The 13,264-nt window shown below is 36.2% G+C and overlaps 1 protein-coding gene across 1 annotated transcript in view; it reads right to left on the bottom strand.

Moving 5' to 3' along the window:
- The window catches only part of RPS6KA5 (ribosomal protein S6 kinase, 90kDa, polypeptide 5), a 73,692-nt gene extending 61,020 nt beyond the window's left edge, over positions 1-12,672 (bottom strand). The window contains exons 1-3 of the mRNA XM_008570127.1: positions 12,613-12,672; positions 11,141-11,287; positions 9,167-9,274 (exon numbers count right to left, since the gene is read on the bottom strand). Coding sequence (XP_008568349.1) covers positions 9,167-9,274; positions 11,141-11,287; positions 12,613-12,672 — 315 coding nt within the window. The remainder of the gene's footprint in view (positions 1-9,166; positions 9,275-11,140; positions 11,288-12,612) is intronic.
- Positions 12,673-13,264: the final 592 nt, after the last annotated feature.

Raw genomic sequence — 13,264 nt, forward strand, 5'->3', positions numbered from 1 at the left:
AAAAAAAAAAAAAAAAAAAAAAAAAAAAAAAACTTAAAAGACTCAAAGAACATAAAGCTTGAAAAAAAAAAGATTAGTATATTTGACTATATTAAAATGTCAAATCTGATAATGGAAAGAAGTACCATTAAACAAAGTTAAAGAAAATGAAAGATTTGGAAAAGAAATTTACAACATATATAATTATGAAGGATGGATATCTAGAATATTTATAGGACTCCAGCCAATCAACAACATCAGGGGAAAAAATGCAACACCGTCATAGAGAAAACCAAGAAACAATCTAAATGTACCTTATTGAGACTCTGGATAAATAAACTGGATAATTCATATAAAAGAATATTATACTAAAGCTAAAATAGGAGATCCTATTTATCAACTAGTATTAATTTCAAAAATAAGTCAAATAAAAAATAATTTGCAATAGGATATGCCATTTACATATACATTTTAAAAACACAAGACAATAGTATATATATTGTTTATGAATACACATACTTGAAGGAAGGGTAGTAAAACAAGTTTAAATTCAACCCACCACCCCTCTTTACCTGCATCTGCACAGCTAAATGTGGTTGGGGAAAAACATAATCAGATTGACCAATTTCACTTTCAGTTCATGATCATGAACCTCAAGTAGGCCTTTAATGCTACCCAGCAAACACCCTCATTTCCCTAATCCATTCACTCCCACTCTCTCAGTTGGCTATTCTATATCATCTCCTCTTTGGTCAAAACTCCAATGTCTCTATTCCCTTCCTCACTCTCAGTGAGAGAACAGAAACAATCACAAAAGACCTTCTATAAGCTCCACTACCGCTTAACCTCCATCCTTCCCTGTGCCCAGTATCTCAACCCTCTCCCCTGTTTCTAAGGATGAACTGACCACGTGAAGAGCTGAGGACTACACCCCCACTATGCGCTTGATGCTATCCCTCTCAAGGACAGTGTTCCAACAAGTTTCCCCTTTCTCTCCTGTATCATTATTCTACCTATCTCCACCTCCTTTTCAGGACTGCTATAACCAGCATATGACGTCTGTCATTTCTCCCTATCAAAGCAAAAAGAAAACCCTCTTTTGACCCCCCTTCATCCTCTACCATGTTCTCCAGACAATTTCACTATTCTTTTTCTACAGCAAAACTCAAGTTGTCTTATATAGATGGATGACAATAAGTCTATTCCTATTCTCTCTTTCCTAAGGTTTAAATTGAGCCACCCAATGTTCAATCTTCAGTCCTCATCTTACTTCACCTAACAATAGTATTTGACACAGTTAATCATTTTCACCCATGAAACACTTTTTCACTTGGCTTCTAAGACAACACAACTTGCCTGTTTTCTTCCCACCTTCCCAGTTCCTTTTTCTCAGTCTTCTTTACTGGCTCTTCCTCCTCCACTCTTTACTCTTTTAATGTTGGAACAGCCCACAGTTTAGAGATTTATCCTTTTTTCTTTTCCATCTATACTTTGTTAGTGTGCTTATCCCTTTTCAAGATTTTAAATAGCACTTATACACTGGCAAATTCCAAGTTAATATATCCAGACCAGACATCTAGACTCATATATCCCCCTGCCTAGTCAACATCTCTGCTTGTACGTCTAACAGGCATCTCAAACTCAACCTCTGCAACTGAACTTCACCCACCCCAGACCTGCTCCTGATCAGCAGCCTACCCCATATTAGTTGATGGCAACTTCATCCTTCCAGCTTCTCTGGCCCCAAACCTTGGAGCTACCCTAGATTCCTGATGTTCTCTCAAATCCCACATCTAACTCATCAAAAAATTCCATTAGTTCTAATGTCAAAACATACTTAAAGTCTGACTACCTCTTACAATATACCCTGCTACTCCATACTCTAAACCAATACCATCTCTGGCTGAGATTACCGCAATAGCTTTCTATCTGGACTCTACCTTTCCAGACTTGTCCCACTACAGGACTGTCACACTTAGCAACCAGAATTATACTTCCAAAATAAGTCAGATCATGTCACTCTTCTACTTAAAACTCTCCAATGGCTTCCCATTTTGCACAGAGAAGCCTTAGTCCTTACAATGGTCTTCAATGCCCTGTGTGATCTGCACAATCTTTCTTCTATATGATCACTTCCATGTCCTTATTTCCTGCTACTCTCACCATCACTCATTACTACACCCACACTGGGTTCCTCACTGTTAAACAAACACCCCAGGCATTATCCCACATAAGGGCCTTAACAATGGCTGAACCCTCTGCCTGGAAATCACATGGCTCACACACACACTTCCTTCATGTCTCTACTCAACTGTCATCTTCTTGGTGAGGCCTTTCCTGATCACCAGAGTTCAAAGTGCAACCTCTTCTCACCCTGATACTTCCTATCCCTCTTCCTTACTGTACCTGTTTTCTTGCAATTTATCACTGTCTAATATACTACATATATTTTTTACTTGTTTACATGTTATTATCTGCCTCCTTGTGTAGAGAACAAATTTTTGTTTATTTGGCTCATTGCTAGATCACAACACCTAGACAGAATAGAGCCTGGATCATAGTAGACATTCAGTGAGTATTTACTGAATGAGTGGGAAAAATTACAAAATATACATAACTGAAAATGTGAATAGTGGGTGTATGAATTGTTATACCATTTTCTATATTTTTATGATATTTTAAATATTTTATAATATAAAAATTTTAAACTAAAATTGGGAAATATAAACACTTGTTAAACATTTATGCAGTCATTATTCTAGGATATCTTTTGCTAAAGTCCATTTATGGGCTTGAAACTCCCTGACACGTAGCATAGTTTCTTAGAAAATAGATTAAAATAAACTGTGACAGCTAAATACAGTTCTCAAGTAAATATAAATATAAATATAAATATATATATATATTTAACATTATTTGGAAAAATGGAATACATATAACACTTAGAAATTTCTATGAAAATAATCTCAGTTCAAAAGTTGTCCCTGCTTGCTCTGTAATATTATTTACATTGATATGCCTTAGAAAAAGAAATAGTATTATAAATAAACCTTACCAGAGCCAATAATTTCTGCCATGAGAAAAGTTCTAAGAGTTATGTGAGCCATGCCCCCTGAACGTCCATATCCAGCCCAGTGATGACTGACCTGCCTCTGGAAGCCCCCCAGAGCCCTCAAGTCAGGGTGGTGGGAATTGGAGGGCCTCAGTCATGCCCCCCTGATGTCTGCATACAGCCCAGTGATGACTGACCTGCCACTGGAAGTGCCCCAAGCTTGGGGGTGGAGTGCCAGCCTCAGCCCTCTGCAACCACGCCAGTGAAGGAGCCAGCCAAGGGCCAGCCTCACCCCCCCAACCTCCATCTCCACTTACCACCCCCTACTACTCCATAACATCTTAGAATGTAAATAATAATAATAATAATAATAATGAATTTAAAAAATAATAATAAATAAAAGATCTGTGAAACAGACATTTGAGGGCAAAGTCACCTCTGTCCCCTGTCCTTTGGAGGGGATCAAAGTTCTGCTCTCATATTTGAGGGGGGAGGGGGGAATCTCACAAATGGCTGAAGCTAATGTGTTAGTATCCAAACACTGCATAATATTGTTTGAGTAGAGGGAAAATTGGGGCAACAGAAAAACACTTTGATGGTTTTCTAGGTCTCCTACTTTCTCAACACCTATAACTCAATGTTTACCTTAAAATAACTAAATTATTCTAGAGTCACTGATTTCAATATACATGTTCTTTCCACTACACTAAAATGCCTTTTACTCATATATGTTCAAATAATTAATCAATAAATAACATTAACTGAATTGAGAAAAGGTTAGATTTTTCTATTTCTGGAAAGAGAAAATAGTCATAAATCCATAGATATTTTCCTTTTCAGTACAGATATCATGACAGTGGGTTATATTAACCTCTGTTTTAAATGTTGGGGACATCATTTTTCTTGACCAAACCTTCTAGTTTTATACATCTACCTGAAGATTAATGGAAATGATCTGTTAATGAAAATTTCAAACATTTATTGTTAAATTATGAAAACAGAATATATATACCATATTTAAGTATAGAGTAATTAATAAAACATGAATGTGTCATTTTTGACATTATTTGCTTATAAATGGGAACAGACACAATTTTGCCAAAGCTATCCCCATCTTACTTACACTTTTCTCTTAACCGCCTTTAAAGTCTTCAACATTAGAATAAAATATCCAATACCAAGCACAGTAAGAAGTCACTATAAGTTCTGTCTGACTCATAGTAAGAACTCAACAAGTGTTTGCTAAACTGTACCATAAAAAAATATCCTATGGGGGCCGGCCCGGTGGCGCACTGGATAGTGCGCCGCTTGGGAAGCGCGGCGGCGCTCCCGGCCGAGGGGTCGGATCCCACATACAGACCGGCTCCCGCTCACTGGCTGAGCGGGGCGCGGGAGCAACGCTGAGGCTTGCGATCCCGTTGCCGGCCCCAGGTCCGGTACGGGGGCAACACTGAGGGTTGCGATCCGTTGCCGGACACGGAAAAAAAAAAAAAAAAAAAAAAAAAAAAAAAAAAAAAAAAAAAAATCCTATGGAAGACATACTGGCCTGCAGATATTTAGATATATCTTTTTTTATTCTCAGAATCTTGAGGAATTTATCAAATTTCATGGTTGAGAAAAGAACTATCAGTAAAAATATCAGGTATTATAAAGTTTATATGCTCATTATTGTTTAAAGTATTTTAAGGTTTTTAAAATAAATCATTTTTATACTATATATAATTCAGGTTAGCAAATAATAGAGTTTGGATGTGCTGTCCCGCCAAAACTCATGTGGAAATCTGATCTCCAATGTGGCAGTGTTGGGGGATGTCTGAGTCATGGGGGGTAGATCCTTCATGAATAGATTAATGCTCTCCCTGAGGGGTGGGGGTAGTAAGTGAGTTCTCGCTGTATTAGTTCCTGAGAGAGCTGATTGTTTAAAAAGACCCGGGCACCTCCCCCCTCTCTCTTTTGCTTCCTGTCGCCATGTGATTTGCTTGTACCGCCAGCTGCCTGCCACTTTCCACCATGAGTAGAAGCAGGCTGAGGCCCACACCAGATGCAGCTGTCCCAGAATCGTCAGCCAAATAAACCTGTGTTCTTTATAAATTACCCAGTCTCAGGTATTCTGTTATAGCAACACAAAATGTACTAATGAAGCAAACTATTACCTAAAAGTAATTATGTGAATATTTGACAAATACCTCTAGAATACAGGTTCAAGAGGGCAAGGAATTTATGATCTCCTCTATATTTCTAGGATCTAGTATACCTGGCAATAGTAGGTACTCAATAAATATTTTTTTGAATTATTAATAAATATGCAGAAATGAGTATTATACCATGAGCAGGAAAACACAAAACATATATAAAAAGTAAATTCCTGAAAATTAAATATAAATATATTTTCCAGACCAAATGAGGCCAAAATTTATAATATCTAAAATTGTGATATACTGGAAAAGAAGCATATTTGGATGGAGAACATTAGTTTGGTTTTGGAAATGCTGAGTTTGAGGAGCCTTTGAGAGAGTCAGATGGAGCACACTTGGGTCTTGAGCCCAGATGAGAGGTCAGGGTTGGCCATATATATACTTGGGAATCAGTGGCATATAAAGAGAGAGTACAGCATAAAAAGAGAAGAGTACCTAGGATTGGGCTGTGAGGAACACTCGGGTAGAAGAGGAAGAGCCTGCAAAAGACAGTGAGAGAGAGAGAAGGAAAGTCAGGGGAGTGTCCTGTCACAGAGCCAAGCTGAGAGCAATTTTTAGTTCAACACTACTAGGCAATCATACAAGATGAGGACTAAAAACCATTGAAATTGAGGTCAACAGTGACGTTGGCAAGAACAGTTTCAGTCACATGGTAGGGGGTGCAAGCCAAATTGGAGTAGTTTAAGGAGTGATATATGGGTAAGCAGAGCCAGTATATAGACAAATATTGACAAAGGAGAACAATAGGACAAAAGCTAGATGGGAATATGGGATTCTGAGATTGTCTTCTTTTTGTTTATCAGTTAGTCCATCCATCCATTCATCCATTTCTTCCTTTTTAAAATCTTAAGACAGGAGAGTCTAGGCATGTTTAAATGGTGACAGGGTTGAAGAAGAAGAGGTTAAAAAGGAGAGAACGAAGTTAAAGATATATGTTTAAGCTGGAAACCAAGGAGGTAGACTAGGAGTGGAGAAAAAAGAAACTCATTCTAAGAAAGATGATATTTTGACATAAATGAATTGGGCTGACATGTGAAACCAAAAAGGAATGCTAGTTAATCAAAACTGAAGTGGGTTCATGGGAATATTTTTAAGGTAGAAAGGGTTTAGGTAGGGAAACTTGCTAAACAGCAGCTGGGTGAAATCAGGGGAACAAAAGACCATTAGATCAAGTTTTAGGGGACTCAGAAAAGGATCATTCCTACCTGAGCCCTGAGGGTTAAACCTGAAGCCTAGCATTACAGTATGTCCTCCAGAGCTAAGAGGAAGAATGAGCTGGTAGTCTGAGGTGAGAGATGAAACCATAAAGCTTAATTGTTATGTTAAATGGAGCTAGGTTTTATACAGTGAATAATAAGAGAACCTATCAATTACTGCTGTACTTCAGCTTTAACCCTAATATTCCATGTTTTGCACCCAGACCACTAAGTGCTCAAACATCATGGATCTGATTGGAACCCCCTTCATTCCACTGAGGGGTGTCTGTTGACAAACAGAAAACACAAAGAGTCTTTTTCTCCTGAGGAGTGACCTGACTGATTTAGTCACACAGCATTTCTGATTAATTAGTATTACTGTATTAAGACCTAACAACCCTAATCAATTTTGATTTTTGTTTGTTTGCTTAGATTTGTTTTGGGTTCTAACATTTTGCTGTCCCCCGGGGTCAAAGTCTGTTTTCTACCTATTGCAGAATGATCAGCCACCCACACCTGTAAATATAAGATACCTTAGTGATTCTTTTCCTTGTTGTTTTCCCAAAACCTAGCCTAATGTCTGGAACATGGAAGGCCCTCAACAAATATCAATGCGGTGAACAAGCAAATGACTGAGTTTCAACGGAGAGGGGAAAAAGTGATCACCAAATCTCTCCATGCAGGGGGAGTCTGACATTTCTACATGCCAAGGGCCCTTTGGCAGTCTGTTGAAGCCTGGGGACCCCTTCTCAGAATAAAGTTTTTAAATACATAGTATCACAGAGGAAACTAATTATACTGAAATACAGTTATAAAAGTACAAAAAAATTGTGATGTCATCACAAATATGCTTCTGTGGCACAGGCTGGGCTTGTCAGATTGCAGGATTCTCTATAGAGAGATCTGCTGGGCTGGTTCACTGGCAAAACCCCCAACTGACAGCACCTGTAGATTTTTTGCTCTTGGTTTCTCAGAGAGAAATCCTCCAAAGTCCTGTCTGGGAATCCACTGTGCTCAAAGTGAAGTGGTAGAAAGAGGGCACGCGAGGTGCACAGTTCTGTGTGTCCATTTTCACTTTACCCACTATTTTCCATACGGTGTCCTCACCCTCAGCTGTGTCTATTGTGCCTGAATCCACAGTCTATCTATCTGACCTTTTCAGTCTCCCCTGCCGGTAAGGAAGTCACAGCTGCCCAAGTGAATAGAGGCAGAGATAAGATCTGGGGACTTCCTGTTTCTTATCCAGACTTCCAACCAATCCCCCGGGGGTCCTGCATCACCCGCACTCCTACTTTGAGGGATATCCAGTGTCTCTGATTCTTGAGCCTTTCTGGCTTGCCAGAGGTGCAAATTAGCCTACTTTTAGATTTCTCACATTACTTGCTTATTAGGACTCAGCTGTTTCAGGGATGCTAATCGGTTACAGCTACTCTATCTGCTGTCCATCTTCCAAAATGTGGTTGTTATTTTCTTCTCTCTCTTTTGAGTTCATGCCTATTTTACCCCTTTACCTTTTACTTTAGTAGGGTTTAGTGAGGATACAACAGTGAACATATTTAATCTGCTACATTTTACTGAAGTTGACACTAAAATTTTTACAAAAGAGTAAAATGTTTTAAAAATCAAAGTTGGAAATAAAGCCCTCAAAATTCATCTAATATATTCTATGACTTTACTATCAAAGATAATCAATTTACTGTTATAACCACAGCTTCATGGAGGTAGGAATCATTTCCATTTTATTTACAATGTATTGTCCAGTACCCAGCACAGTAGAGGTGATTGATAAATATTTACTGAATAAGTGAACTGAATGAATATAGATATGATTAAAAATTAGGACCGTTAGTTTTTATAACTTCAGGAATTATCTTACTCACCTAGAATTGCTTTGGCAATATTCCAGAAAGCAGCCAGAAATAGATATACCTAATTTAAACCCAAGAATGATGTGTTTTATGACAATGAAGTCCTTCACTACAAAAAGCTTACTATAATTCTATATTCTATACCAATAATTTCCTGGATAGAAATGAAATTTGGATTCAAATTTACTTAGTTATCTTGAATAATTAGTAGTGTAAAAAGATGACTTATATTACAACCACTACATAAATAGTATTTAATTACAACTAATAGATATACAATTTTAAATGTCATTAAACGTATTTGTAATATTAAACAAGTTCTAATTAATACTGAAAATGTAAAGTCCTTCATAATCTAAAATCTGCACATTAGCTACTACATTTTATTTCATTTTGAGCAAAAAACAGCACAATTTTGATTAAAGAATTGGTTCTTGCAGATCCTTGTCATTCTTGTCAAGTGAATTCAAAGGGTCATCACAGCATGTCCTACTTTGTAATTATAATATAAACTGTGTATGTGCTTTGTTTTGTGATTCTTTATTGGCCACCACCTAAGCCATAATTCTCCTAAAGCGTTATTTAATTTTTCAGTTATACTTTTCATATTTTATGGGGAAAGTTAAATGCATAGTTTTTTTAACTGGGGAGTTCTGATACATCCATCAAAGGTTTACTACAATTCTAATAGGATGGTTCCACAGTAATTTTAAAGTAAAAATGTTTAGTCATTCATGTCAAAATGTTCCCCTGGGCAAACCTACATGGAAGTCCATAATCCATATGACACTGTCCTGTTAAATGTTTATTCTATACATAATTTATCCTTGTTTACATCCTGTTATTGCTAACTTCAAATTAAAATATAATACTCACTTCATCAGCCACAAACTCCTTACTCAGACCAAAATCTGTCAGCACCACATGGCCATTAGAATCAAGTAGAATATTCTCAAGCTTAATGTCACGGTATATAATCCCCAACTGTAAAAACAAACACATATGCATTTTTAAATAGTTTCCAAAAAATGAATTAGGACAGTCTTTCTTATCTACCTTAAAAAAAGGGGGGGGGGGCATTCCACTCCTCAAGATCCTGTGATGGCTCTGTATCTTTCTAGGGTAGTAAGATTAAGAGAAAGTTAGCTGAGATCTGATTTACTATGTTACTTTCATTCCATATCAATTACTTTTATAGACAGTATTATGTTCTCTTCTATATTTCTGACTACTGTTTTAATAATAATGAATGTTTATGGGTTTTCCTTTAATAAACAGGATGACCAGAATTAAAGTTTCACATAAATTAAAAACTGAAATTTTCTAGCTTATCCATCAGGGCTTTTTGTATTTTGCAGGTTCTTACTCTGGTATTTATGATGATTTCTACCATCATTTTTACATCATAAAAAATTACATCTAATACCCCTAATCATAAATTTCAAAGGTCTTTGCAGTCTATTCCTGGGTCCAATTTGTTCTCGTATAAAGATGTCTTAACTACTTTGTATCCCACAAAAATAATCATAGGCATAAAGCTTGTCATCATACTGAAAATTCTATTAAAAGATGTACAATGTCTGTTCCCAGTACTTCAGGCTGATTCCTCACTTTACTGCTCCTCTTTTCCCTTCCTCTCCTTTGCAGTGCAGCCCTGCGCCCCACTGACGTTTCTCTTTCCCTCCTTGTTCTTATACAGTTTTCATTCATTCTTCTAAAAATTACTATTCTGAACCATCTCCCTGCACCTGCGCAGTCTTGTTTTCTGTTCTGAGCTCGAGCTACCCTTTTCTTGATCCCTGCCTTCTTTTCTTACTCCACCATCCTTTCTCACAGCTTCTGTCATCTACTGCCTCCATCTTGCTGCTCTAATTGCCTGTGCCTTTAAAAACAACTTTCTTTCTTGCCCTTTGTGTTCAGTTCTGTCCTTTCTTTTCTAAGCACCACATTCAGCACTGTAATCTCTATTTGTCTTAATCTCTGTTTACCTTAAACTAGGACCTGAATACAACCTGACAAAGAAGAATGATATACCTGTATTGTCCTAATTTAGTAACTCACAGTCACGCTGATCTCCTTATGGCCTCACACACCTTTGGTGAAAATTACTTTAGTATTTTTATTCCTGAGAAAAAACACACAAGCCTAGTCTACATGACTGTGTGTGTCTACGATAATACTTCCTCACTAAGTAAAAAAAAAATTTAAGTCAAAATTTCTTGGATCAAGATTAATGGTGCCAGTGATATATTAAAAAGTTTAAACTGATTTTATAGAGTTCAAACAGCAATCATGGACATGAATTCCATTTAAAGTTTTCAATAACTGAGTTCCTGTTACATGGAGACAGTGGAGGAGGTGGGGGGAGGCAGGAGAAAGAGAGGGTGTCAGGGACAAAACAAATGGAAAATAAAGCCAGCACGGGAGAGTGGGAAATAACTGTTATTCTCCAACCTAATCAGGAAATATAACCTTAAGATGTACAGAGTCTACAGTGGAGTAAGTCAAAATCAAGGAAATACATATGATGATTTGTGGTTTCATTTTATAGGTTATTTTAAAAATTAAAGCTTTTATCTAATGATACTTTATAAAAATAGAGTTTTCCATGAAGAAAGCCAAAAACTGCTTAGGTTCTATGTTTTTAATCCGCATCATAGCAACTACAACAGGAAAGTATATTTTTTAAAAGGGGACCATAAAATTGAGAAAACTGGTCTTGTTCTATACACATGCTTTCACAATCTCCACCAAGACAATGACATGTAAAAACATTAGCTCGTTTAGCTCCATCATTACTTCAGTTAATAGACTTTTCAAAAAAGAAATCCCAAAGATGAAGTGTCTTACCTTGTGGAGATGTTCAAGGGCAAGCACAATTTCTCCAACATAGATCTGCACCTCGTGCTCTGTGAAACGCTCTCTTTGAGAAAGATGAGTAAAAAGTTCTCCACCGTTTATATAATCTAAAAATGAAATATATTTTTCTTTCTTTGACTTGTATTCATAAACAAAAGGAAGTATTTCCTTTAAGTCACTTTGGATTAACCATAAGGCAGTGATTTTAATATATTATTTTTTGTGTAATTCTTAACATATTTAGTATACACTTTCCTATGGAATATATTACTAGATTCATACAGTAATACAGTTTCATAGGATTATGGCTATCCTAACTCTCAATCAAATGAATTAGCAAAGAGTATTGCCATTAAACCTATTACATAAAACCTGCATATATTTAAATGCATTTTCCCAAATACAGTATGTCAGAAACCTCTGTCATCATCTCCTACAATGGATACTTAAATTACTGTGGAGTACCCAAAACATTAGCCACTAAGATAACCAAACAAAACACAAACAAAAATCCTAGCCTTTCATCTGTGATACTTGCCAGTCACTATTTTTAGGAACTTTAGGTAGATTCCTTATTTCCCAGAACTGTCTACGCACACTTCCAAAAATGCATATTAGGCAGCAGGTGGCCTTCTGATTGCTCCATATAGCCCAAGAAGAAAATTCATACAACATGGCCAAATCGAAGCACCTAAACTAGAATATTCCCATTTCCCTTTCAATTTACTTTATTTATCTGAAGGGAAATAATAAAATAGGAGACAAAAAGGCTACACTTCAGAAACAAATAAGGAAGCTGGTTAATTTTAAAAGACAATCAATTATGTTGATAATTGGCTCTAATAAGACATTTATTGATAAACTAAATGCTCATTATTTTAATATTGAAAATTGCTCAGAATCATAAAGGATAATAAATTGTTTGCAAAATAAATGTTGCAATAATTTTTTAAACTATAGTTTCATCAGAAACTAACCATTACATTAACACATATTTGTGAGCGAGAAACAGTAAATGTAGTTTAAAGCTTTTCTCCTGAAAAACTCGAAAAGCGTGTATATTCACTCATCAAGTTACCACAATTGGATAAAAGAAAAAAGCAAATTCTTATGAACTCACAATTTTTTCCCTTATCTTGCCCATTTAACTTTAAATTCCAAAACGCAAATGCAACAGAATTAAAGAACTCTAATATCTAGCTGTTTTGCAATGTATTTTACAAAGCACAAGTCAGCGAAAAGCATTTCTTTTCTAAGGCCAAAGAGTCTTAATTATATCTGAATATAAAGCCAATTATTAAAGAGATGTAAAGGAACACAGCATTCCTGCAAACTAACGATGATTTTTTTTCCTACTTTTAAGTAGTTATTTACTTAAATCAAACCAAATACTGGTGTTTATGCATAAAGTTTCCATAGTCAAGACACAGAAATAGGCAACCATATATTGACAAAACCCCTACACAGACTTGAATGTCCAATTCAGTCAACTCATCTATGGTCACTCGAACAGAGTTGAGCATTTCCTCATATGTTGCCTTTGTACTAATTAAAGACTTCTACCACTGCAATTATCTTGCTATATTGCAAATGTTCACTTGTATACTTGCTTTCTCTGCTAAACCCTTGAGTTTTTTAAGTCAGGATCAATATATTCAACACTACAAACCCAACATAGTGCCTACATGCAATAGGCACTCATTAGATGTTTACTGCATCAATTAATAACTGAATGCAAATTCTTTATATTGGAAATTTTTTTATATTTTCAGAGATCCTTAAATTTCAGGGTGTCTGAAAAAAATCACTCTGAAACTCAAACGGCCAGTCCATTGAAAAAAAAAAAAAAAAAAAAATCCAATGTAGTCCTTAGAGGCAACGTGACACAGTCAAAAGAACCAGACTTTGTAATTGATAGACCTGCATTAGACAATGATTACACTGCTGTCCTACTCTGAGCAAATGAAGTCTCTCTGCGCTTTTATCTATAAACAGAATTAATAACTACTTATGGATTATTGTTGCTTGAAACATATTTTCCATTTACTGGAGAGACTGAGAAAAAATACAAATCTAAGGAGACAAACATAGAACAAGATCAAGTAACTTATTTCC

Source organism: Galeopterus variegatus, unplaced genomic scaffold (genome assembly GCF_000696425.1).
Source record: "Galeopterus variegatus unplaced genomic scaffold, G_variegatus-3.0.2 Scaffold571, whole genome shotgun sequence".
NCBI lineage: Eukaryota > Metazoa > Chordata > Mammalia > Dermoptera > Cynocephalidae > Galeopterus > Galeopterus variegatus.